Genomic DNA, 24081 nt, shown 5'->3' on the forward strand with positions numbered 1-24081 from the left:
ATACTTACCTATTTCGCTCAAGTATTGACGAAGATTGCTCTCCAAAACGCTAATCTCCTTATTAATAGTGTCCCAACCCTTAGGCGCGGTTCTTTTGATCACAATGTCGCTGAGTTCTTTTAATTTCTCCAGGTATTCTGCTCCCTGCATCTGATCGTCCTTCAAACCCGCCAAAGTAGCAAGCCTTCGAGTGATATCCGTACGTTCTCCAGTGATGTCATTGCACTCTGCAAGCTTCTCTCGTTCTCCATTTAACCAATCCGAGAAACTCTTCACCTGGAGATTGAAACGATGATGTTTCTCCACGCAGTCCTCTAAATTCTCCAATAAATCCTTCGACTTAGCCACGATATTATGGAACAGCTGTTTGATGGAAGGTAGGAAGACGTTCAGAGACGTGTCCTTGGTCTGATCGACCAATTGCTGAGCCTTGTCGCAAACATTCTCAACGAGGGACTGATGGGACATGATCTCCTGATGCATGATCTTGTGATTCTGAAGCTGTGCTCGTTTCTCTTCCAAAGTGCACTTCAATTCAGTGTGCTGATGCATGGCTCGTTCGACATCCCGAAGCCAGGCAGTTAGTTGCTCGTGAGACAAGGAGAATTCTGCGAATTGCATTAAGCACTGGTCCAACTTCTGTGTGGTGTTCTGGAGCTCTTCGGAGAATCCGTCCCACAAGGTTCTTAAATTTCTTAACTGTTGTCTGATGATCTCTCGACCATCAGGAGACGTGTGGACGTATAATTTCTCTCCTAGATCGATCACAGACTCGAAACGAGCGTTCTCCTTCGTCCTAGTGTCACCGAGATCGCGAACAAGCTTCTGTCTGCTCTGTAAGACCGATAGATCACCCACGATTTCACTGTGCTTCTTCAGCTCTGACTGGATATCAGTGATCCATTGCAATAATTGATCGTACTTCGTGTTGAATGTATGGTGTTCCTTCACGAATTGCTCGTATCTCATCACGGCTTCCTTAATTTGATTTTTGATAGCCTGGTACTTGGTGGTTTGCCTGGAGACTCTGGTAGCAAGATCAGCTTCAGCTTCGATGCTCTGACTCTTCTCGATCGCGGCGTTGAATTCACTGCCTTTGGCGATGATGCTCTCTTCAAGAGATTTTAGTCTCTGGAGATTAGACCTCTTTGCTTCTTCGGTGCTCTTCAGACTCTGGTCCTTCAGCTGAGTCTCCATCTGCTTGATCCAAGCCTCCAGACCTTCCACTATCTTCTCGAACTCGGACCACTGACTGAACATCTGTTTCAATTTATCCCTGGCAATGACGCATCTCTTCAGGAAGTCCTTCCAGATCTTACTCTGCTGCTCGAAGTTCGTTATCAGCGCCGAATGACCCGGCATAGATGTCTGCTCGAGAACTATGTTCATCTGCTGATTGCAGTCAGCTAAGATTCGATCCCCTTCATCTTTTTGCTGCAATAGACTCTCGATCGCCGAGATCTTGCTCTGAGCAGTGTCCCTTTCCACCGAGAAGTCCTCGATGATGGGTGTACCTTCGTTGATGACTGTGTTGATCCAGTCGCGGGTCTTCTCGAATGTCTGGAAATAAGCTTCGTGGTTGGAAACGTGTTTCTCTGCAATATTGATCCTTCCTTCGACTTCGTTAGACAGTTTCTCGTAGGCTTCTATCACGTTCCCCAGCATTTCACTGGCATCGTCGTCGGGTGCTGTGCTCAGTCTCTCTTGAAGCTGCTGGAGAATGTTTTTATGAACAGTGACGTCCTGTGCCACGGCTCTGTACAGATGAAGAGCTAACTTCTTCTCCTGCAAAGTTGGTAGCAGCTCCTGTTTCTCGCCCAGTTTATTCTGAGCGTCCACCAGCCATTGCTTCACCTGCGAGAATTTATCTTCGAACGACGATCTGTGCATCATGTCACTCTCTATCTTCTTATAGATCACGTTAGCGCGATCCGCCATGGCGTCCACTCGGTTGCGGAAGTTCCTCACCTCGGCTCTAATTGTTTCTCTCTGATCAGGAGTGATCCTGGCGAAGAGAGCTTCGCCAGCTTCAGCGGTTTTATTAAGTATAGCTTGGCCAACTTCTCGTTCCTCAGCAAATGCTTTCAACTCCTTCAAACGAGATTGGTAGAAAGTGATAGGCTTTGGTCCAGTGATTTCATCGAATGCTTTCAGAGTCTTCTCTGCACTCTGGATCCATTTTTCGAGTTTCTTCTTGTTCGCGATATACTGATCCCTGTTGTCCTTCAATTCTTTAAGCCTGTCCAAGTATTGGGAGAGGAACTTCAGGACATAGTCGTAACGAGTGTTCAGGTGTACTATGTACTGGTTCACTCTGGATTCGGAGCTGACTTTGGTGATGTCTTCAGCTAGAGCAGTGAGTGCTTTCAATTCAGCGTTATACTCCATCACTGTTTTCTGGGCTTGGCTCATCTCTGAGATCTTCTGCTCGATGTCCTCCAGGTTCAGCAATGCCGAAGCCTCGGCTCTGATTTTATTCTCATTCTCCTTCAACCATGATAAAACGCTCTCCGAGGTGTGCTCGTATCGCTGCCACAGCGCAATGTTTCGCTCCAGATCGTTTTTAATCTTGCCGAAGCTAGACTTCAGGGACTCCAGGTCCCCCTCGACCTTGTCCCTATCGGTTTTCAAGTCTTCCATCGTTTCCGCGCTCTCCACAGACGCTAGAAGCTTCAAGGAATTGTCGGTGTCCTCTTTTCTAGCGATACAATCAGCGATACCAGCCTCCACGTCCATCAGTGAGGCCATTTTCACTTCGAGATTGTAACGATCGCTGCTCTGCTCGGGTTCGCACCAAGCAACCTTCTCTTTCAGAGTCACCACCATACGCTGAAGAGCTCCAAACTTCTCGTGATAGAGTTTAGTTAAGAATGCTACCAAGGTTGCGATCACTTTGTTCGCGTGGCTGGCCACACCGTCTCTTCGAAGCTGAAGAGCTTGAAGCTCTTTAGGCAGACTCGATCTGAAGATACCCTGGTATTCTGTGGCGATGGTCGTCAGGGTCTCTTCGACCTTCGACAAGGCATAATCACACTGTTCTAATTCTGTTTTCAATTCTTGACACTTGTTGATTCTGCCTAAAATCTTAGTATTCTCGCCAGTTAAATCATCACACTTGATGATGTCCTCTCTGATCTTCGAAATTAAATCACCGCATCTCTTCATCTCCTGTCTGATATTTCTCTCTCTTTCGTTCAAGGTCGACGTCAGAGATTCGAGCTTCTCTGCATAATTGGTGACCATAAGGAATTGATCGTCTAATAATTTGTGCAAAGAGTTTAATGTAGGGATGTCTTTGTTATCGTTCAGTTTGACCAACTGCTCGATCTTCGAGACGATATTTCGGTACAGTTGCTGATAACCTGGCAGTTCTTCGCGGTATCTTGCCAAGGTCGCGTGACAAGTCTCAGCATCTACCAATCGTGAGCTGGCAGAAGCCAAAACGTCACTGGTATTGGTCAGCCATGTGATTAGTTCTGATTTGGATTCTTCTATCTGTTTCCAGATGATCACTTGAGTCTCGTATGCTTGCAATTTTTCACTGATATCATTGTAAATGTCCTGATAATTCTGTCGAGACTCGGTCAAGTCTGTTTCTATCAAATCGGAGTCGAATCTAGGCATCAGAGACGTTTCCTTGATGAGCTGTTGCGCTTTGGTGTCCATTTTCTCTAAGAATTGTTTGCCCTTCTTCAAGGTTTCCAATGCCTTTTTGTGCTTCTCTAAAGCTATGTTCGCTTGGGTAACGTCGTAAGGTATACCTTTAACTGATCGGCACAGAGTCTTTGCTTCTTCGATCGACTTCTTCAGCTTCTGTTTTGCTTCTTCGTACGCCTTCCAGTCTGTGTTCATGTCGGCGTATTTCTTCCTTTGTTCTCGTAGAAGTTCATTGACCTTCTCCCAATTAGCATCGACCGAAGATAGAACTACCTGAATGTTAGTCGTCGACCTTTGGTCCTCCTTCATCAAGGAACTACCCTCGAAATGAAGAATCTCTTTCTGCTGCTCTCTCTTCTGATGATCCTCGATCAATCGATCAATCTTGTCCACCGCAGGTGCTAATTGTTTACAAGAATTAACATTGTAAACTGTTTCCTGAAGAGCTGTTTGAGTGTTCAATATCTTCTCAGTGATTTCTTGCTGCAAACTTCTGAAGTTGTTCCACCTGGCATCGAGGTTCTCCAGCTTGTCACGTTTCGCGGATATCTCATTCTTCAAGGCTATAGCTTTGTTCTCCAGATCGTTTAATAAATCCGCCGCTGAAAGAGGCTTTCCTTGTTTGTCCCTAATCTGAATACTCACTGCTGAGTCAGGTAGAACGTGCTGTTTCCAGCTGTCTATTTTATCGTAGATGGTTTGCAACTCTGAAGAGAATCTTTCGAGGTCAGCTAGAGTTGGTTTCCTAGCCTCTGCTTCGTATTTGCAGTGACTCAACTGAGCATTCGCATCGTTTAACCAGCTGAGCAATTCTATCCACTTCTCCAGACCCTTCTTCTTCTGCTGCAAGTCATCCTCCAGTGCTTTGTACTTCTTCGCCAAGGTGGTATATGTTTCATCCAAAGCAGCCGCTTCCATAACTGATCCTTTCGAGGACAGTTGTTTGACCTCGTCGTAGATGGCTGCAAAACTCGGCTGCTTCTCAAAGTGCTCCTGAATGTAAGCGTGGACAGCCTGGAGATTCGTGTCTACAGTGTCAACGCTGGCATCACTGATTTCAGCGATGTTTGACCTCAATCGTGACATCCAGTTCTCGAAGTCGGTGATCTTCATCTGGAACTCTTGACGAGCTAACAGGGAATCAGAGACTTTGTTGATCTGCAATCTGACAGTGTCTGCCAGTCTACTGACCCTGGATTTTATATCAGACACTCGACTCTTCAAGTTCGACGCTCCTTCCAGAGACAAACCATGGCTGATGTGATCAGACACCTGAGTTAGGGAGATTAATTGAGCCTGGTGATCGGATATGCTCTTGTTGAAGTCCTTCAAGCGTGCTAACTCCTTCTCCAACACTGATACCTCAGGTGTTTGAGTGTTAGGCTCCACGAGTACTGTTCTTTCAGATCTTTCTAGCCACTCGTTGAATTCTTTGATCTCAGACTCGAAGCTGTTCCATGAGGTGACCAACTTGTCCAACTTCGTGGTCGTCTGCACAGCTGTGTCATGGACAGCGTTCCACCGAGTGTGAACCGCGTCCACTTCGTCGGATGCTGATGTCCTACCTGATATTCGTTGACTGATCAGTGATAAATCTTGAATTCTAGGGAAGTGTTGCTGGCATCGTATTTCGAAAGCCTTGGCTGCCTCCAGCATCTGAGTTGCTTGAGCTAGGGTGGTAGGTTTGCTGCCTATGGTAGCAGCCTTTGATTCAGACTCTTCGATCCACGGTTTCAACTCTTTAATTCCCTTCTCGTACTCCTTCCAGGTTTCTAGATTTTCAGTAGCGCTCTGTCGTTGAACCACGATGCTCTTCTTCAAGACTTCAAGGGTCTTCTCGAGCTTGCAAAACTCACTGCATAGAGGTCTGTTCTCGGGTCTGTAACCTCCGCCTGTGAATGAAAATGTAACTCGTTATTCTTCGAAGAATACCTATTAAACGAGTCGACTTACCTTTCACGAGACGATCAGCTTCCAGTTCGAGGAACTCCAGTGTGCTGTACTTCTCTCGAATCTCCTTTTGCAAACTTTCTGTCCTGTATACCATCTCTTCGGGGGTCGTTGCCAGATTTGCTGCGTCAGAAATTGATTGCGGTGTCCTCTGTTGAGCCCACGATTGTAATTCATTCAATTTCGCCTGGAACTTGTTCCATCTGGTGCTGTGCTTTTGCAAATGAACAACCTTCTCTTCGACGGTCTTTATAGTAGTCTCCATTCGTTTCTCTGTAATCGTGATCTCTTTCTTCAGAACCTCCCTCTTCTCTGGGGGTGTCACGTCGGTCAGCTGACTGTACGTTTCTTGTAGCTTCTTCATCCACTCTTCGGCTGATTTCCTCAACGTAGAACTGAAGTCTTGCTTATTCTGAAGATCGGAGGATGCTTCGGAAGCATTGAAATAGATCTTCGAATCGATCTTTCTTAGTTCTTCATCGGCTTGCTCGATCAACTTCAAGATCTCTTCTTTTTGTTCTGTATAGGTGTTCCATAGTTTCTGAGTGCTCTTCAGAGTCTTCAAGGTCTCTACACTTTGACCGTACGTGTCGTTCCAGTTGGATTCCAGTTGCTGAACTTCGAGGGATACGAATGGAGGAGCATGTTGATCCTTTAGAAGATCTTTTCCACGCTGCAACATGCTGACGATGTTTGGTCTCTGCTGTTCCAGATTACTCAGACGACTCTCCTGATGGGACACTGCGGTCTGCAGGGTCTCCGGACCTTCGGCAACCACGTCGACCTTGGACTGATCACGAACCTTGCGCAGAAGAGTGCACACCTCGCGTACCTCCTTTCTGTACGTGTAACTCTTTGAGTAGATATCGGTTTTCGTCATGGTAATTTCAATAGTGGGTATCAGATTCTTGTAACGAGTGATCAATTGCTCGAGACGATTCTGTTCTGAAAGGGCTTCGTGATCTGAACGATTCGAGGTCAGACTGTCCAAGGTTTGAACCAACCATTTCATCTCCTCGCGTTTGCTGTCTGCTTCTCGGCATATTTTCTGATAAAACACATTGTTAAAAATAATTTTCATTTTTTGAGAATACCCAGCGTACTTTGAAACGAAATATTTTTTCCTTTATATCATATTTACCGTTAAAACTTGAACCTATCCAGAACGAAGAATGCAAGGACAAAATGGACGAAAGTATTTAAATAGATTCAAATTACCTCCTCAATGAATTTTTATGACTCAATGCATATTCGTTGTTGGAATACAGAATTTTTAAGTCTACAGAATAACTTTCCTTACCTGGAATATTGTTTTCTCTGTCTCGAATTCTTCCAGTGTGTTCACTTCGTGTAGTATGCTTCTCAGATTGCTGTCCACGTGGTCCATCCATCGAACCATCTCGTCGAATCTAGAATGAAAATATGAACCAGTCGAAGTTAGCAGTGATTATTAATTTTAATAACAAATTTCTAACTACTCACTTCTTCTTGTAAGCAGCCCATTGCTGAGGCACTTGTTTCAATTGATCCCTCAAACGTTCCACTCTCTGAGCAGATTCCTCCCACAAACGTTCAGCATTCTGAGTAGCCTCGGCTAAACTGGTGTCACTGGGTTGCAATTGGCTGTACGCCTGGCTGATCTTCTTCAGGGTCTGCAAACACTTCTCCACTTCCAGCACTGTGCCACGATTCACGAAGAACTCCTTGTTCCTCTGCAGTATACTTTCCACGTTATCATTCTTCATCAGAGCCTGTTGCTCGGAATTGATCTCAACTTCAATTCCCTTCAGATACTGCAGGAAGGTGGTCTCGTCAAGACGGAACTCGAGTCTCATTAGATGAAGAGGTGCGAACGTCAGTACTTCCTTCCAACGTTTTTGCAAAGCTTCCACAGCTTCCACGATTGGAGCTTGCTGTTCAACAGGCAGGATATTCTTCAAGTCCTGTCCAGCGTTCGCGAAATCTTGGATCCATTTCTCGCTCACGTTGCTGAAGAAATTCTTGTGATACTCTATGGATCGTCTATTGTCGGTATGTTTGTCGTTGATCATGGTCTCTGCTACTGACAACCATTCGGACACTTGTCTCTCGCATTCTTTGAACTTGGTCCAGCATCTGACAGCTTCTTGCAGACGTAGTTCCCAAACCTGAGCAGCTTGGGACACTTTATTGAACCGTTCGTTGAGTTCCCTCAGGGTCTTGCCACCTTCTGCTGTACTCACATCAGCATGGCTGTCCACAGACTTTACAATGTTAGTGAAAACCTTGTTCTTGGATTCTAACATAGATTTGTAGTACAGAGTCCTTGAAAAGAAGGATTTGTGACGGTCCAACTGAGCCAGGATGTATTCTCTGCCTCCAGATAAGTCGATACTCATCAACATCCTCTCTGCTTCATCCAACCAAGTAGCAATTTCTTTTTGTCCAGCTTCCAGGGACTCCTGTTGAACCAACAACTGATGGTATAAATGTAGTTGCATGGGAATTAAAGCTCGTACTTTCACCAGAGCTTCTTTCTCTTTCTTCAAGGTGTTCATCATCTTGTCCACTTCATCACGGGATAGATCTTGAATGAGCGTTTGAAACTTCTTGCTGATGCTCTTGAAGAGATCCTCGATACCTTCCACCTCGTTATGGAAAACTTGCAGTTTCTCGCCATAGGCTTTGATCTTTTCAGTGGTGGTCAGGTCAGTTGCTGACAAAGCTGATTCGACGTTTCTTAGCCACTTCTGCAGGGTCTCCACGCCAGCTCTGTAGTCCTTCCTGTTTCGTATCACGTCCCCAGCACGCATGTACTGTTTCGCTTCCTGGAACAGGGACTCCCATCTTGAAGCGAGGTTCGAGTAACGTTGTTTCAATTGCAGAGCGACTGGTTCATCGGATGTGGCGATGAGGAAGGTAACTGTGTCGGATAGCTGTTGGTGTTTGTCCTTCCACACGCTTATATCTTGGAAGAACTCCATTCTTTCTTCTTCTGGGAGGTTCAGAGCTGGTTCTGCTCGCATCAACCAGGCTTCGAACTCGTCGGAGACGACGTTCCAGCGACGCCAGTAGGCTACGACCTCCTCCAGCATACTTTGCACGCAACGAAGATCCATGGAAACACTCTTCCACTTCTCGCTGGTTTCTCTCATAAAACGATCGATGCTTGCGCTTTCTTCTTTGTCTGTAATAAGCGGGAATATGGTTTCTGTAGGCAAATTAAAAAACAGAATTTCATTTCTTTATTATGCACAAGTTTTACTCACCAACATTTCCTTCGCGTTTATAATCCTCGACGACTTGCTGCATGTCCAAGTACGCCTTCTGGAACTCCTGAAAAATTCTGTTTCGAGACACGAAGTTTCTGTACTGTTCCAACATCTGGTGCACCTTCTCCTCGGTGCCATATTTCACGCTCCATCCTTTCAACTTCGTCTCGACTAGGAACAAGAAAGCAATAAGGCAGCACTTGTGCTCCAGGAACTTTAGTCGGATTCTACGTTTCGCAGCGCGATCTGGCAAGCTTTCGAATCGAGTTGCCATATTGATCAATTGTTGGGCTGGAACTTTCAAGGCGAGCTGAGAGTTTCTAGCTGCTTGAAAACGTTCTGTCATGGACGGTAGATCGACGAAGAACTTCTTGTGATCTTCCAACTTGTTTGATATTATGTTGGCTGTTTCTTCGGTCATTTCTTCGGGTATGTCGTTGTCGGATATTAAAAGAGCCTCTGCACGACCCAGCCATTTACCAACCTCCCCTAATTCACCTGGTAAAGAGGAGTCTAGGATCCAGAGCCAGTGTAGCATCTATGAGTTTAAAATTAAAAACATTGAATGAACGTTATAAAATTATTATTGAACCTGCATTTAATCTGGAAATCTAAATTCTGCGAGCTTACAAGGATTTCAAAAGTTTTCCACAAATTTTGTATATGCCCCCAAGAATCTCTAGTGATGCTTATCATGCTAGGTGTTTCAACAAGGCGTTGTAATTTATTATACACCCCCAGCTGCTGATCAGCTTCCCCTTTCAAAGCACCATAATCCTACAAATAGAAAATCAAATAAAACATATTTCAAAAAAAATACATAATCATCAATATTCAAAAAACACCATACGTACTCCATAATTCAAAGGGAAAGAATTAGCCCTATCCATCTGTTCCAGGTACCTAACTTTCTCATTAAGCCAATTAAACAATCCATCGTATTCTTGCTGTACAGCAGCGAACGAGTCGGAAGCTGTGGATCCTGGTTCCGGATATTTATGCAGAAACTGAGCTACGTAAGTCATGATCGATTTCTCGTCGGGTTGGGGAACGTCGACGTCTTCTGGATCGAGGAGCCTGGCGATGCCTAGCTCTGATTCAGCCACGTGAAAAGCTGTCGCTAGACGAGCTCTATTCGTCGCCTCTCTCATAGCTGCGATGTTCACCAGATTTGCTTTGATCGCGTCGATGATGGCCAGGAAGGCGTTGCCATCGCGCCAGCTTTCGCCGAAGTCGCGGACTTTTATGTCCCTGTGCGATGGAAAATGGAAAAATATTGTTAACGCTCGCAACTCGAAGCTCCGGTTTCGATACTGACACCTTCGAAGCGAAATAATTAATATCAGCGCTGTTGTACTAACTTTGGCAGGGCATTGGTGACCCATTGCAACAAAGTCTTCCTCGCCCCCTGTTTCCATTTTTCGCTGCTGATGCGTTTCCTCTCGCTGGTAGCTGATCCTTGGGTGCTGAGGCTCTCCAGGCTGCTCTGACTACCCCACGTGTGGCCAAGATACTCCAAAGCTCTGGTATTCTCCTCGATCTATAAAATCATGCTATCAGTTGATCCACGGCGAATGGAATTCCATCGTGTGGGGTAGAGAATTCACGAAAGGAGGAGAACTAGCGTGCGTACTAGTGTGATGCGTAAGTTGCATGCAGGTGCGTGCTATCACTGTACACAGACTTTCTCTACAGCTTTACTCGTCCCATCGTACCAGTTAAACGACAATCTTTTCTTTTTTCTTTCTTTCTTTTCCATAGCTACTCACCTTCTTTCGATCCTTCGATCGTAGCTTGTATTTGTGGAATAAATGTGGTTAGCAGAATGGACTGTAATTTACTTCGTTCATAACGAGGACTAATTTAATGAAAAAAGGTCGGACAGGCAAATCTTTTTTAAAATTCTTTATAAAATGATTCTTTATCATTACGTAAGGAAATTGATGAATTATTCCATTAAAAAATTTCGATAGAAGAGAATGATCAATCGCGTCCTTGTGACTAGCAAATTAATCCCCGTAAATGTAAACGATTGATAGTGCTGTTGCGTACATCGCAGCACCTTTATGTAATCCGATGTTGTATTAGGTCATTCTGTACACAATGTCGTTTTCACGCATACTTGCTGATATATTATTTTCTCTTACAAACGTGTAATGTAAAATTGATAAGATCAGAACGACATAGACTATAGAATGACCTGATATGTGGCACGAGCTTCGTACTTAAGCGACTACCGCATTCTAGTTGTAAGTGTGCTTTTCTTTGCGTAACTTCGATCGTACGGAGTTCGAAATAGAAGATCGTTTACCTGGAAGTATAGAATTATGGTCCAAATCAGGCCCAACACAACGGGCGGTCGTCCGTCGACCAAATCGGACGAATTAATATTCACCAATTTAATCTGTGAACAGATATCGAATGGTCGTTTGTAATTTTCTTTAAGAAATTCAATGAAACTTTTCATTTTCTTCGGAGAAAATATTTACTTTCTTGCTCTGCAGGAATTGAAGAGCTGTATTGGCATTGCTGAGAAAATGCGGTCTCTTCAAGTTACGGCCCCTTTCAACCGGCTGCGAACAGAAACACGTTTCGTACCGAGAGCACTCTCTATCGATCAGAATTACGGCATACATTCGCTATACGAACTTACCAGCTTCTCGCCGGACAGAACTTCCAGCAAGGCGAGCAGACGGGTGCCGTCTTTAAGGTCATCGATCAGATCATCCACTCGGAGGGGTGGAATCCTCTGGAAATGAATTTTATCGTTTTATGGAGAAATTTTAATCAAGGATTAAGGGACCAAAGGATTAAAAGCAACGCCGTCCCGTTTCTGTAGCATGCATGTCGCGAGGAAGGGATTCTAATTCAAGTTTCAAAGTATCCGGAAGTGCAAAAGTTGGGGCGTAGAATCGAGACTCACGAGCCAGGCACAAGTTATTCCGCCAAACTTTTGATATTCGTGATGAGGAGTAATTTCGAACGATCCCTTATTATGTAGAAGGGACAGTGAAAAAGGGACGAAGAATTTGCGTAACTTTCCGTGTACGTGAAATGTTTCCAGAGAAGTGGATGAATCAAGAAAAGATTGTTTTACTTACTTTGGATAAGTAAGAATTTATCCAGTTGACAAAAGTTTTCTTCTGTACGCGTTCTTGTTCATCTGGAAAGAAAGAAAATCCAAGTTTCATGAGTGTATTTTAATACAGCAAAATATTATATACATCAAAATAAAAATAGTAGTCGTTCAATAAAACTGTCTGTTTCCAAGAGTAAAAAACAGTGCGTGAAGTTCCTACATTTCAAATACACAAAATCTCCCTTCAAAGCTTGTCAAATTTAAATATTATGTGAACTTTCCGGGTAAACATGAATTTTTATACGTGGTTACGTAACTTCGTTGAAATATAAAAAGAAATTGCGTTTGCCTTGTTGAAGGACTATGAAATTATCGAGGAAAGTAGAGAAATTCGATGGATATGAAGTTATTAAGAAATCGATAACAGCCTTTCGTGTCTAAGAATAATTATGAGGCAATGTTCGACGACATTGATAACAAAGATCGAAAGAAAACTATCCATAATAATGTGTACGTATCGTTCGAGTAAGTGGCTGACAGTCTTGACTAACATTACGTCATGTTCAATTGCGTGGCTGATGATCATCGCAGTGTACGACGAAAATCATTCTTCTGAAAGGTCGACAGTTTTTTACCTATCCGTCGAATGTAATAATTAAACGAATATCAGTGAAAAGAATTTCAAGATTGGTGATTGTAATGAATGCATCAGGGTGTAGCAATCGAAACCAGTTCCTCGACGAATGTAAATTTAGCGTGCGCATATGCCGCGTTGAATAAACTGCTTTTATTGGCGGTAAACGTTCACGTTCCCGGGTGAACCTTTAAAATACCCCTTGGGACGTGTCGAATCGTTTTCATCACGAAATTTCATAAAACAATAAAGAAAAAATGTGGAGAAATATTCAAAAAAGGTTTATAGTCCAGCGCATAAATTATGCAAATTAAAAATCCCTTTCGTTATCGTCTTGAAAGAAAAGTAATAAAAACTCTGTCAGCTGAATTTTCATCAAAAACTGTTTGAATTAAGTTGGTTTCTCCTTGACCGCTTTTTTATACGATGACAGAATGTTTGTGAATCTGCCTTCCCAGGCTGCTTAATTTATGCACCCCTTTCTTGCACTCGAAAAAACACCGCGTCGAGTGCAATTATAAGGTTCCTGTGAAAAGACGCACAATTTCGACCTCGTCAACGTTGTATCTCGATCGTGAATTCCATTATAAATTACGATCGCTGCACGATGGATGGTAATGCGGATAAAGTACGAAGGAAAGAGAAATTTCTCTGTGCGAGGCAGAAGAGTTAATTAAAAGGTGCGCATCGTGAAGGTGCATATGAAATGGAGAAGCTCGTGTATGTTCAGCGATGCATACGTGAACTGCATTGGACGTCTTGAATTGATTTTTAAATTAAAAAAAGAAGAGAGTTTTTTAAAATAAAATTGGAATTATTCCAATTCGTTGCTCCATTAACTTAATCTTCGGGTATCATTATCCAAATAACTGCGTCGTTCGTTTCAAAGACAAACAAGATCCTCGACCAGACTTTCTTGGAAACGAAGACAAAGGAAGGGAGAAGCTTTCTGCTTAATAAGCTCCAGAAGTCTGCTACGGACAGCTCTGTTACGCGTCTAAGAATCGAACTCAAGCTTTATTAGCTCCTGTCACTTTATTAATTCACGCTGCGTTTAAAGATTACGCGGTGAGCGTGATCAATGCGTGCCTAATCCCCCGTAAAATTACACGTTTCCACGTGAAAGATGTAATTTACCCCGTTGATCATTAGAGGAGCAGGTAAAAAACTCGAGCAGGACAGCTAATTGGGTGTGAACAAAGAAACACGATGTGACATGTGAATTATGTAAGGTTGACGTTTTATTGCTGTTTTAATGGAACACTAATGGCAGCGATGAGAGTTGAAACAGCAACGATAAACTCAGAAGAAATATGTTTCGTGCATTGATACTGTTAGGTGTAAAGTTTTGAAAGAGAAAACATACGGTTCGCGAGGGTCGTAAAATGGTCACGTTCAAAGACGACGAAGCAGAATCGTTTCTTGTTTCTGTGACATTTTTATATTGTTTTCTTTCATAAAGCATTAGGAATTCATGGCTTCCATTTTTCTGAGTTAAATATGGGAAGATAATGTCCCCTATGCAGTCTCATATCTTATAACTCGTTTAATTCTGAAAATACATAAATTTATCTTTTGTGGAAATAAAATTTGAGTATAGAATTAGATGAAAAATTGACCATTTCTATGAAAAGTTATTTACTAAGGTCCCTGAATAATTGAAGAAATATCGATCAAATGGATCCAATTTTGTCTGCAATAAATCAGTTCCCCTAATTACTGTATTTTTCTCAAGAAAAGGTGCTCGTTAAACGCTATTCTAAGAGCGGACGTGTCTTCGCGTTAGATAACTCCTATCGAGAAGACGCACGGCGCCAACTGCACTTGAAGTGCAAGAAGAAACGCAATTAAAGAAACAATTGCGTACGGGAAGCCATTTAACACCTACGAAATCACTGGTGCATAATGGGTGGGCTCGGAATGGTTTCGTCTCGTTTTTTCCTCTCCAATCATCACTGACATTTAAAATTATCCCGCCTTTCTCCTACTCCTACATCTTCCACTCTCTTTTTTTTCTCGAAACGAGGTACACGCATCAAACGGACGCGCATATAAATTCGTATTTTTAGCGCTTTCGTGCGGTCTGCACGATGTCGAAAGCAAAATGCGAGAAGAGGAACCAGACGATCGGTGAAGTGGGACAAATACTCGTGGATGAGTTCAGATGCTCGATACCATCTCCGTCAGGATCGATCGAATTTCGATATTCTTCTCTCTCCTGTTTCCTATCTATTTCCAGAAAACCAGAGGGATTCATCGTAAATGGGACCAATAATGGCACAATTTGTGTGCTACCCTTCGCGCAGACCAGATTTCGATCTCGTGAAATTGCCGAGATTTTTTGTAACTCGATGAAGCGATAATCTTATTTATAGTATTGATACTTTATTTCAAGACTATCGTTTTCGTGGCTCCGTCTTATTAACACATCGATGGCCTCTGTTAGCTTAATTACAATTCTCAGCCTTCTTATTCGATTTCAATTTAATGAGACTAATTAGTAGCCTCGTAATTCAATAGTAATCCCACTAATTCCGTTCGATGATATATTTCATTTTTAAATGGAAAATCGAGGTTCTTTCCTCGCGTCATTTCACCTTGTTCTCTTTTCCATTTACTTGATTTCCATTCCCAAGGTTATCGGAACTACTTGTGATTCGATCGGTCCACAATCCCATCTATTCTCTTGATAGGATCCTTGCAGAAGAACCATCTCTCTATTTGATCACGTTAAACGATTTCTGTATCAATAATCTTTCAATTTTTTCCTAGACTTTCCTATATAGATCCGAGGTATCGTGTAAGCATGTTCTATTCGCGATGGATATTAAATTCATGGAGCAGAGTAAACGATATCCATGACGAATCTACGATTTCCTTTGGTTCATCAACCGTGTATTTCTGCGTTTTTATTAGACCGAGTTACGTTATATTTACGCTTCCTCTCTGTTTGACTTTAATAACAAGCGTAACGCTGGCATCTGCGTTGACGTCTCGTTTCAGACAACGAAGATCAAGAGAGACCCCAGTGATCACAGCGTCTCGTCGAGTTCTTTTTTACGACTCGACGTCAATCGTTACCTCTCTGTTCGTTCTGAATGGCTAAAGAAACTCTGACTGATCAAACAGTAAATCTTTTCAATATTCATCCCGGCAATTAAATTCTTAAATTAAGACGCGTTTTACTTCGGTACAACGTTAATAAAGGAAATTCACGAGCCACCAATCGTAATCGAATGTAGCCTTGACATTCGTCACGCGATAAGAGAATTGATTTATTGTACACGTCGAATCGGTACTGTATGCTAAATTAAATTACACCTCGTGTTTCATTCAATGCGTTTCGGGGCACTAGTTGATGTAACATTTTAGCAGGTGAAAGAAAAAAAATCATTATTTCTTTTTCAAACATATTTCAGAATTTTTCGAATTTTCTGGCGATGTTTGCATAATTAATACGGATGCGCGAAGAAATATAGTCTCACGATTAAAAAAGGAACTTAACGAAAAGGAACTCGTTTGACAACGGTCGGGGAGACATTTATTTAGCGAGTCTTAACTTCTGTTTTTAGCGATGATTGCTGCTGAAAATAGCCTGGCTCGATTCAGCAACAAGTTTACACAACGCGATAATAATGTTCACTGCAACGACTTTCCTAAAGGGCTGCATTCGTAAGAACGCGAGGCCAACTTTCAATTATCGAATGTAACTGCACGCCATTTACCATGCATGCCGTTGCACATACACCGTCTAATCGGTTGTTCCAAGTTTTAAGGGTTAGTCCGATCGTTCTCTGAACACATCAGATCGAATTAGCAATGTCGTTAGGAATGATTTTTCAAACATGACTATAATCACTTAGTGACAAATGTTTCTTATATTCTAGGAGTAATTATAGTCGCTCATCAAAATTTTGCATTAATCATTATATTCCAATACGATTATAGAAATAGAACAATGACATAATTTATAGTACCGATCGATGCGTAGAACTACTCGTTGGGAAACAATAAGTGCTCCCGTTTCAAAGAGTGCACTTTATTGCATATTCTATGAATGCATTGTGCTTGTCATTGATAACCTGTGTTCATTTGTCCGCGTGATTATCGTAATAACGAGTTGCGTTAAAGTGTTGTTGAAATTTCTTCTTCTTACATTATGTCAGTATTTACTAATTTGATATCACGATCAGAACACAATGCTCGAATTGCGTGATGGTACGCGTGTAATACGAGAGATGCAGCATTTTTGCGTATACGTGGCGTGCAGGTGCGTTCCCATTCAGAAACGGCTGGCAATTATCGTCGATGAGCACTCGCAACGTCTTGGAAATTGAATAGTTTACTCGTTACTGGATCGGACGTATTCCAAGTACCTCTATCTAGGAGTTACCTATGGTTCTAGACACGTGATGGACAGAATTAATCCGCTATGACATGCGTAGTCTTCTGGGTTAAACTAGACGTATTCCAATTTCCGGTTTCCAAGTTCTCCAAAAGGCGTTCGATTAAAAATTATTTAGTAATTTTCTTTACGCCCAGGGGATCACTTCCTTCATTAATTAATTAATTAATTGCAATTATAGCTTATTTAGAAAAATCTATTTTGTAAAAATTCTAAATGAAATAGCAACAGACCATTTACTCGAAATAGTAACAAATAAACACCATTTCGTCTATTTTTATCTAACCTTACAACTTCTATTTATAGCGGCGATATATTTAGTTCGTTCGCTTACCGTTCGAAGAACGTGTAACAGTTATTAGCGAATCGCTTGATTCGCTACTTTTTTCAGCTCAACCTTGCGATAAAGAAGGTAGAAAAAGACGGCTGTTTAATCTCGACCCCAATCGGCTCACGTACTCTGTAAATTTACGAGCGATTCGAGGACAAACGATCTCGTGGCGTGGAGTGATCGAGGAAAGCAGCATGAGGACGATCCAGAAGGATTTCTTGCTTGCATGGTTCACTTTGCACGCCATGATTTCTCCAATTTGCTTGACAAGCACGCCGCCGCACCGCTCGTAACATGCAATCTTACCTCATCCCCTCTGAACGCTCATTAGGAAGTAATTAACAAACAATCACGCGTACAAACACACGGTCGGTCGTTTTTAATGGAGAATGATCGTGACGTCCGTGCATCATTTGATTTGTCAATGTTTCAACCTAATTTGGCGATAGAAGTTAGCTCGTTAACGATCTATAATTCAATCAGAATAATATTCAACCATCTTCTAATTAGAAATACTATGCACCCGTTTCAATTTCTAATTACTGTTAATTTATAAATGGATATTCATCCACGAAAGGAAGATAAAATTTTAATATCATTCAGAGTACAATTACGTACACCTGCGTGTCCTTCGATAAAAAAAGAAAAAGAAAAATGAAATCCGATTACCCGGAAGCAAAGCTCAGAGCATGATACACATAATCCGGATCAAATTTGTCTTCCATGCTGATATGAATGGCGGTCCGTGAGAAGATTATCAATTGACCCAATTTAATTGGCAGACAGAGTCGATTCTTCATCAAGGATGGGTCCCCTCCCTTGTTAATTCCGCAATTTCGAGCTCTTCTTCTCGTTTGACCGGTTATCGGAAACAATCGACCCAGGTAGACGTGGAACGAGATAGAAATGGTCGATGAAGAAGAAAAAGGAGGACAGATGGTACCAGCATTGGTCAGGTTAACCGAGAAGAGATCGGTATCGAGAGAGAAACCAGACAGAGGCAGATGGAAACGTCATATACGTTGAAACGTAAAATAACGTGCTATTATCCGAAGGTTTCTTTCACTTCTGCGAGATCAGGGCAATCTTGAACGCTGTCATTTTGTTAAAACATTCAGGGTGGTCCATGGTATATTGACCAGGGTGACCACCAACACCTCATGTACTAATTAATTAAATTAATTAATACTTGGATGATCTACGTCATCCATTAGTACGTGCAATTATTTATAAGCAAAATATTTTGAGATATCTCAAATGAAGGCATTTGAAACGCTACAACTGGAAGAAAGAATAAAGATGACCTTGACTTCGCCTTGAAGCGTCCACCTAAAAATTCCAAGCTATAAACATATCGTGAAGCACAGTAGGGAAAGATATCGTATCTCGTCTAATTTTAGATACATTTGATTTCATCGATTAAAATTGAACCCAGCTGTCTCTACTGATGTGGTTACGTAACCTTTGATCTTGTTTCTCTTTTTAAGCACTAATGCATTTTATTATTCCGCCATGATACAAGAGACAATCGTAAACTGTCTCCCAGAAACGGACCGCTGAAATATGAAGGTATTAAAGTAAGATGGACGGAGAATGGAGACGGAGAGGCTGGAAAATGGAGGTCGCGGGCAAAAAGGCAGTATTAGGGGGGCGGACAAATATAGAAAGGAACGAAATAGATGAGGATGCTCGAGAGGATAACGAAGAGAAAAAATAGGGAATATTAAGAGATGGAAGGAAGATAGAAGTAGCAAAAGGTACCAGAGAAGGCGAGTACGGTTGGAGTCTAGCCTTGAACTGACGCCGAATAACGTCATCGTTTACTATTAGTACGAGTTACCACATTACGCTTTTATAAAACGCGACACACATACCCACAGCTTTGGTCGTGTCACATTCTGCAATGTTTTTCTGTCACATAGGGTGAACGTGTGACTTGTTAACGAAATTAAACGTAGCTTTCGAGTGTATGGTGGCTACCGGTCTGACGTAACCATTTAATAACTGCAGACCATCGTAGACCTTGACCTCACTGTCGTTTCCACACTTTCTTAAGCTGGACGTTGTTTCTCTTATCTGACAGACGATTCTGTTCCGTTCTCGCTCAATTAAAGTGAACAGTGTTCCGCTGTTCGCACATTTCCCCGACATTTAGAATAAATTTTTCTTTTCTAACTAAATACCGGAAAATGTTAGAAAAATTATTGAAATTTCCAATTTCAGCTTGCAAAATGATGAAGTTTGTTTAGGTTTCAGAGAAATTAAAAATTTTCTCGACGAGCATTTATTTTAAGACCTCCTGTAGATTTTCTTTCGCAGAAAGTAGCGTGAAATAAAATTTAACGAACACGGATCTCGTGCAGAGACCAGACGTCGAGAAGTACAAGACGTTTGCGGTAGTTGGATCGAGTAACCATTGATCCCAGTGTGCGTGTACCCCGTTTGCCCGACGCTCCTCGTTATCTCGACCTAACATTTTATTTATTCGTGGGGAATAGATGAACGGTTCGTTGCCCTGCTTCTCGATCATCGATCGACGATATCCCCGTTGGTACCACGACGTACGAGAGGTTGTGCCAAAAACTGCTGAAATTTTCGTAGCGACTTCAAATTCCCCGGCTAACTTTTTCATTCATCCGTACTTCTATGACAACTTCGTTCCACTTTTATTCCCTTCTTTAACGGGAAGTTTTTAATCGAGCAAATTGCTTTCCTCTGACTCGGTTAGCTGTCAGTTCCGGTTAATTCGTGTTCAGTGAAATTTATAACGCAACTTTTATTTCGCTCCGTTGCGTGGGATACGGTTGCGTCCAATTCGTAGACGTCAAGAAGATTCATCCGTGAAAATTTCTTTTATCATGGTTTCGTTCAATTTTACCACCTTATCAGTGGCTCGATGTAATTCCTATTAATTTCATTCAGAGGATGACCCTCGGTATTTTAAATAAATTTATAAAATATTATTCATCTTAAAAAGAACAATTTCAGTTAACCACATCGACCGTGGCCGTGAAAAGATTCTTTCGAACTAATCTTTCCAGTTTGTCCCACGTAATGAACAGCAACGAGCGTGGGCAACGGGATTATTGAAGGAGAACCGCAAATTAACGTTATCCATCAAAACCCGTAAGACGCATTGTTATCGAGATTAAATCATCGAACGGGTGCATTTTCTCGAGAAGCGTTTTATTTGATTATTTTATTCTCTATTGCTCGACTGTCGCGAAACATATAACGCGAAGAACGAGACTCGCTTCGTTTCGTCTTATCTAATCCTCGCGGATTATTTCACGATCGCGTTACGAAAGAACACGTCTTCGCTCCGGCAGTGTCGTTTCTCAAGGCTCCGTTGTTCTGATACTAGACGACCCAAGAAAATGTTCCACGGTCCCCACGAGGGAATTGCTAATACGCTACTTAACAGCGGCGAATAACTATTGATCGCGTGTAAGCTAGGTTATTCGTCTGCGGTGCTTCGTCGCCGACAGGCAAAAAAGTTTAATCCAACTCGAAATTGCATAGAAAAATTTCAAAATTCATTCGACGGAAGAAACATCTTCGCTATGGATGCATCTCGGAGAACGCGTTAATGTGTGTCGCGTCTGATGATAGAATTAAGACAGTTGAGTTTTGAGAAAAATGATAAGTCAAAATGACCCAATTCTAAATGAATAAAAAATAGAATAAAAAATCATGAATGCATCGCACCAAGTGTCAAGATATTGAGATTAACTACTCTATAAAGTACTGACCAGCGTGGAACTATTAAAACGACGGTCGTCCAGAAGTGGAACAACTTAATCGTACTAATAGCTGTCGCACAGTTTAAAATACCACTCACCTGTACAACATGCTGTGCATAGTTCCATATTTTTAAGAACAACATGTTTAACTAGTCTAACGACTCATATTAAAATCAATACAGGAATTTGACAATTTTAAACCGGCATAAATCACTGTTATCATTGCCAATGCATGAAACGCGGACCATAATGACATCTTCGCGTTTTTCAGAGAAACTGAAGCAGAAAGGGTGTAACAGTATTGGGATCATTGATTTTAATGGCGCACGCTTCGTGGTTGGTCACTGTCATCGATGAAAAGAGCAACAAGGATTGCCAGACCGGATTCGTCCTTTCAGACGGATGAGTAATGAATTGTCAGCATGTGTCGCCGGTACGAATCTAGGTCACCGCGTAATTTTATTTTAATTTCTACGCTAGACGATCGATCACCGTCACAATAACCCGTTAACGCTATAAAATCTATTGTTGAAAGTCATTCGAGTCAGCGATGAAAAGCAACCACTTAAAAAGCAAGAAAATCAATAATTGCATCCTTTTTAATCTTAGATTTATTTTGTTTATTCGAATTATTGTCGCGAGAATTTTTCAACGTGTTTCACTATTGTCTGATATCTGATGGAGCTCCAAGTATCGAGCGACGTTGCACAAGGCAAAGTCAGGCATCTTTCCAGTCGCGACAAAAGTCTGCGTGAAAGGAAGTACAAGTAGTTTTTCCATGAAACCCATTCGTTGGGTGAAACGGGGAAAAAAAGAAACGAGGCATGAGCGTAATTAAATGACAAATCAACCACGATGAGAGGACACATTTAACGAAACAAAGAAATTACAGTTACGTAAAATTTGATAACAACAAGCGTTTTATTTAGCTTGGCTCGGATGAATCACAGTGACGTACGCAAACATTTCATTGGCCTTTAATTAACATTGACCTGGTATCGATTTATCTCTGCAAGAACGATCTTCGTGCAGCATTGTAGCCTACTCTCGTCGACCTATTAATTCGAATACTCTATCGAACCATAAGAGTACCACTTTTATAGTCAAAAAATAGGGATGTAAGGTGGGATTTTGAAAAATCCTATGAAAAACCTCCAACGTCAGTAGATACTGCATTCTACTAGTGTAAGTAGATCCAGACATCTAGTAGTTATGGTCAAAGATGCGGACGTTCATATTAAGAATGTGCGACTAATTTCATAATAATGTCATTTTTCACCAAATTAAGTTTTTATATAACCACCCTTCTAGAAGGGTGACATTCATATTCGTGTTAAATGGTGTTCAATACTCTCTATCAGTTTTCTTCAGCTTTAGAAACTCTAATCGATGAATCAATCGTGTTGAAAATCACGTACACCCTCAGGCATGCCCTCTGTCCGCAACTCCCCCGCCCTCCCCCAATCGAACCACCTCCCAACGAGGAATTCCTTTAAAAAAAAAAACGGCAAAGTACCTTTAATCTCAGCGATGTGCGCGTCGTATTCGCTTTTACTGCGTACGTATTCGATCCTGGCAGCTACGTTCTGGAAGCTCTGAGTATGATACTCGGCGTACCACTCGGAGGGTGTTCGATCGTCCGGCCCCAGATGCTGTTGAGGGCTGCTGCCCCTCCTCTGCGACAAACTCTCCTCGGACGGAAATCTGGTGAAGGAGGTTACCGAGCTGGACTTACTTCCGTGACTCGGCGCCCCGTGACTGTGACTCTGATAAGCCGAATCCTCGAGGGCGTGTTCCTCGCTCGGTGTCCTGCTGGTCTCCGCTAGGACCCTCTGATGAGATTCACCGGTGGCGATCTCTCTTACGCTTTTTCTCACCGTGATTTTCTCGAACTTCACTACCTTCGAACCGTTCAATTCACCCTCCTCTACGAGTCGTTCGAAGCTTTCCTCGAACGACGAATCGCTAGCCCTCGACGATGGTCTAGGGTTCGTAGGCGATCGGAAATGAGCGACGTTACGTCTGCCGTCCAATTCGTGGTACAGTTCTTCGGAGCTGGCAGTTCGTCCTCCGGACCAGACCTGCTCGAAGAAGCTGACTCTGTCCCGTAGTCGGCCACCACGTGGGGTGGCCGGACTAGCAGGGCTGGTCCGGCTACCGGCAGGACTTCCGCCCTTCGGTGGCGTCGACATTACTCGCTCGGAGCCGATTTTTTACCTTTGTTCCTCGCAGCTAGCCACCACGAAAATTCATACCGCCTACGGTACGCGCAGCTATACGCGTCCGTTTCCGGCTTCTGCTCGTTTCACGGTCGAGCTAACCGCTCGTGGACACCTGTTCTTCGCACACCACACCCTACCCGCACCACCATGCGTATATCGGCAGCCGCGCCTCCCGTACCTCGCCGGTCGACGCGAAAAACACCGCCAACGTTCCTTTTTTCCTTCTTTTTTTTTTTCTTTTTCTTTTCTCTCGCGCGTGTAACTCCAGTCCGCTTGATCTCGCGTACAAACGAGGAGGTTACCTTGTACCCGCGACGTACTCACGCATATTGGCCGCTCGCGACTATGTGCGATACGCGTCTACCGCTCACACGGAATGCACTCTGGCCGCGCACCACGGCCGCCGGTTCGATATTGCTGCCTCTCTTCCCGACCTCTCGCTGGGTCCCCACCTCGTTCCGCCATGCCGTGCCCTCCGTGCCCTCCTATACCCCCAGACCACAAGTTCTCGTTGTCCGCGATCCGCATTGCACGATGACGAGGACGACGACGACGACAACGACGACGACGACGAGGAGATGGTCGAGTACGATGACGATGTCTGTGACGATGCGAACCATGCGCCACCGTACGCCGTCTAGACCTGACGACTGGTCTCTCTATGTCTGGACAATCCAACCTTCCTGATGGGAAGCACGCCGACCGATCGATGCTTTATCCTGCGTCCTTCTCCTCCGCTAGACTAAATGTCACTTTGCGCCGCGCCGTTTGAACGTGCGCGCCTTCTGTCCACTCTGACTCGCTGCTTA

General features: G+C 42.9%; 1 protein-coding gene across 4 annotated transcripts in view; it reads right to left on the bottom strand.

Annotated features, from left to right (window-relative positions):
* The window catches only part of Msp300 (Muscle-specific protein 300 kDa), a 62915-nt gene extending 39274 nt beyond the window's left edge, over nt 1–23641 (bottom strand). For 3 of the 4 annotated variants that reach the window (XM_076692952.1, XM_076692951.1, XM_076692953.1), the window contains exons 1-15: nt 22567–23634; nt 11960–12021; nt 11512–11607; nt 11348–11431; nt 11170–11262; nt 10628–10651; nt 10220–10398; nt 9713–10109; nt 9489–9635; nt 8856–9396; nt 7090–8773; nt 6908–7016; nt 6749–6763; nt 5611–6655; nt 9–5549 (exon numbers count right to left, since the gene is read on the bottom strand). In XM_076692952.1, the coding sequence (XP_076549067.1) occupies nt 9–5549; nt 5611–6655; nt 6749–6763; nt 6908–7016; nt 7090–8773; nt 8856–9396; nt 9489–9635; nt 9713–10109; nt 10220–10398; nt 10628–10651; nt 11170–11262; nt 11348–11431; nt 11512–11607; nt 11960–12021; nt 22567–23242 (10693 nt within the window). In that variant the 5' untranslated portion in view covers nt 23243–23634. Of the gene's footprint in view, nt 1–8; nt 5550–5610; nt 6656–6748; nt 6764–6907; nt 7017–7089; nt 8774–8855; nt 9397–9488; nt 9636–9712; nt 10110–10219; nt 10399–10627; nt 10652–11169; nt 11263–11347; nt 11432–11511; nt 11608–11959; nt 12022–22566 lie in introns of all 4 variants that reach the window. The other variant, XR_013063610.1, reaches the window with a different exon arrangement.
* Between the last annotated feature and the right edge of the window lie 440 nt (nt 23642–24081).

This window comes from Osmia lignaria, chromosome 16 (assembly GCF_051020975.1).
Source record: "Osmia lignaria lignaria isolate PbOS001 chromosome 16, iyOsmLign1, whole genome shotgun sequence".
In the NCBI taxonomy this organism is placed as follows: Eukaryota; Metazoa; Arthropoda; class Insecta; order Hymenoptera; family Megachilidae; genus Osmia; species Osmia lignaria.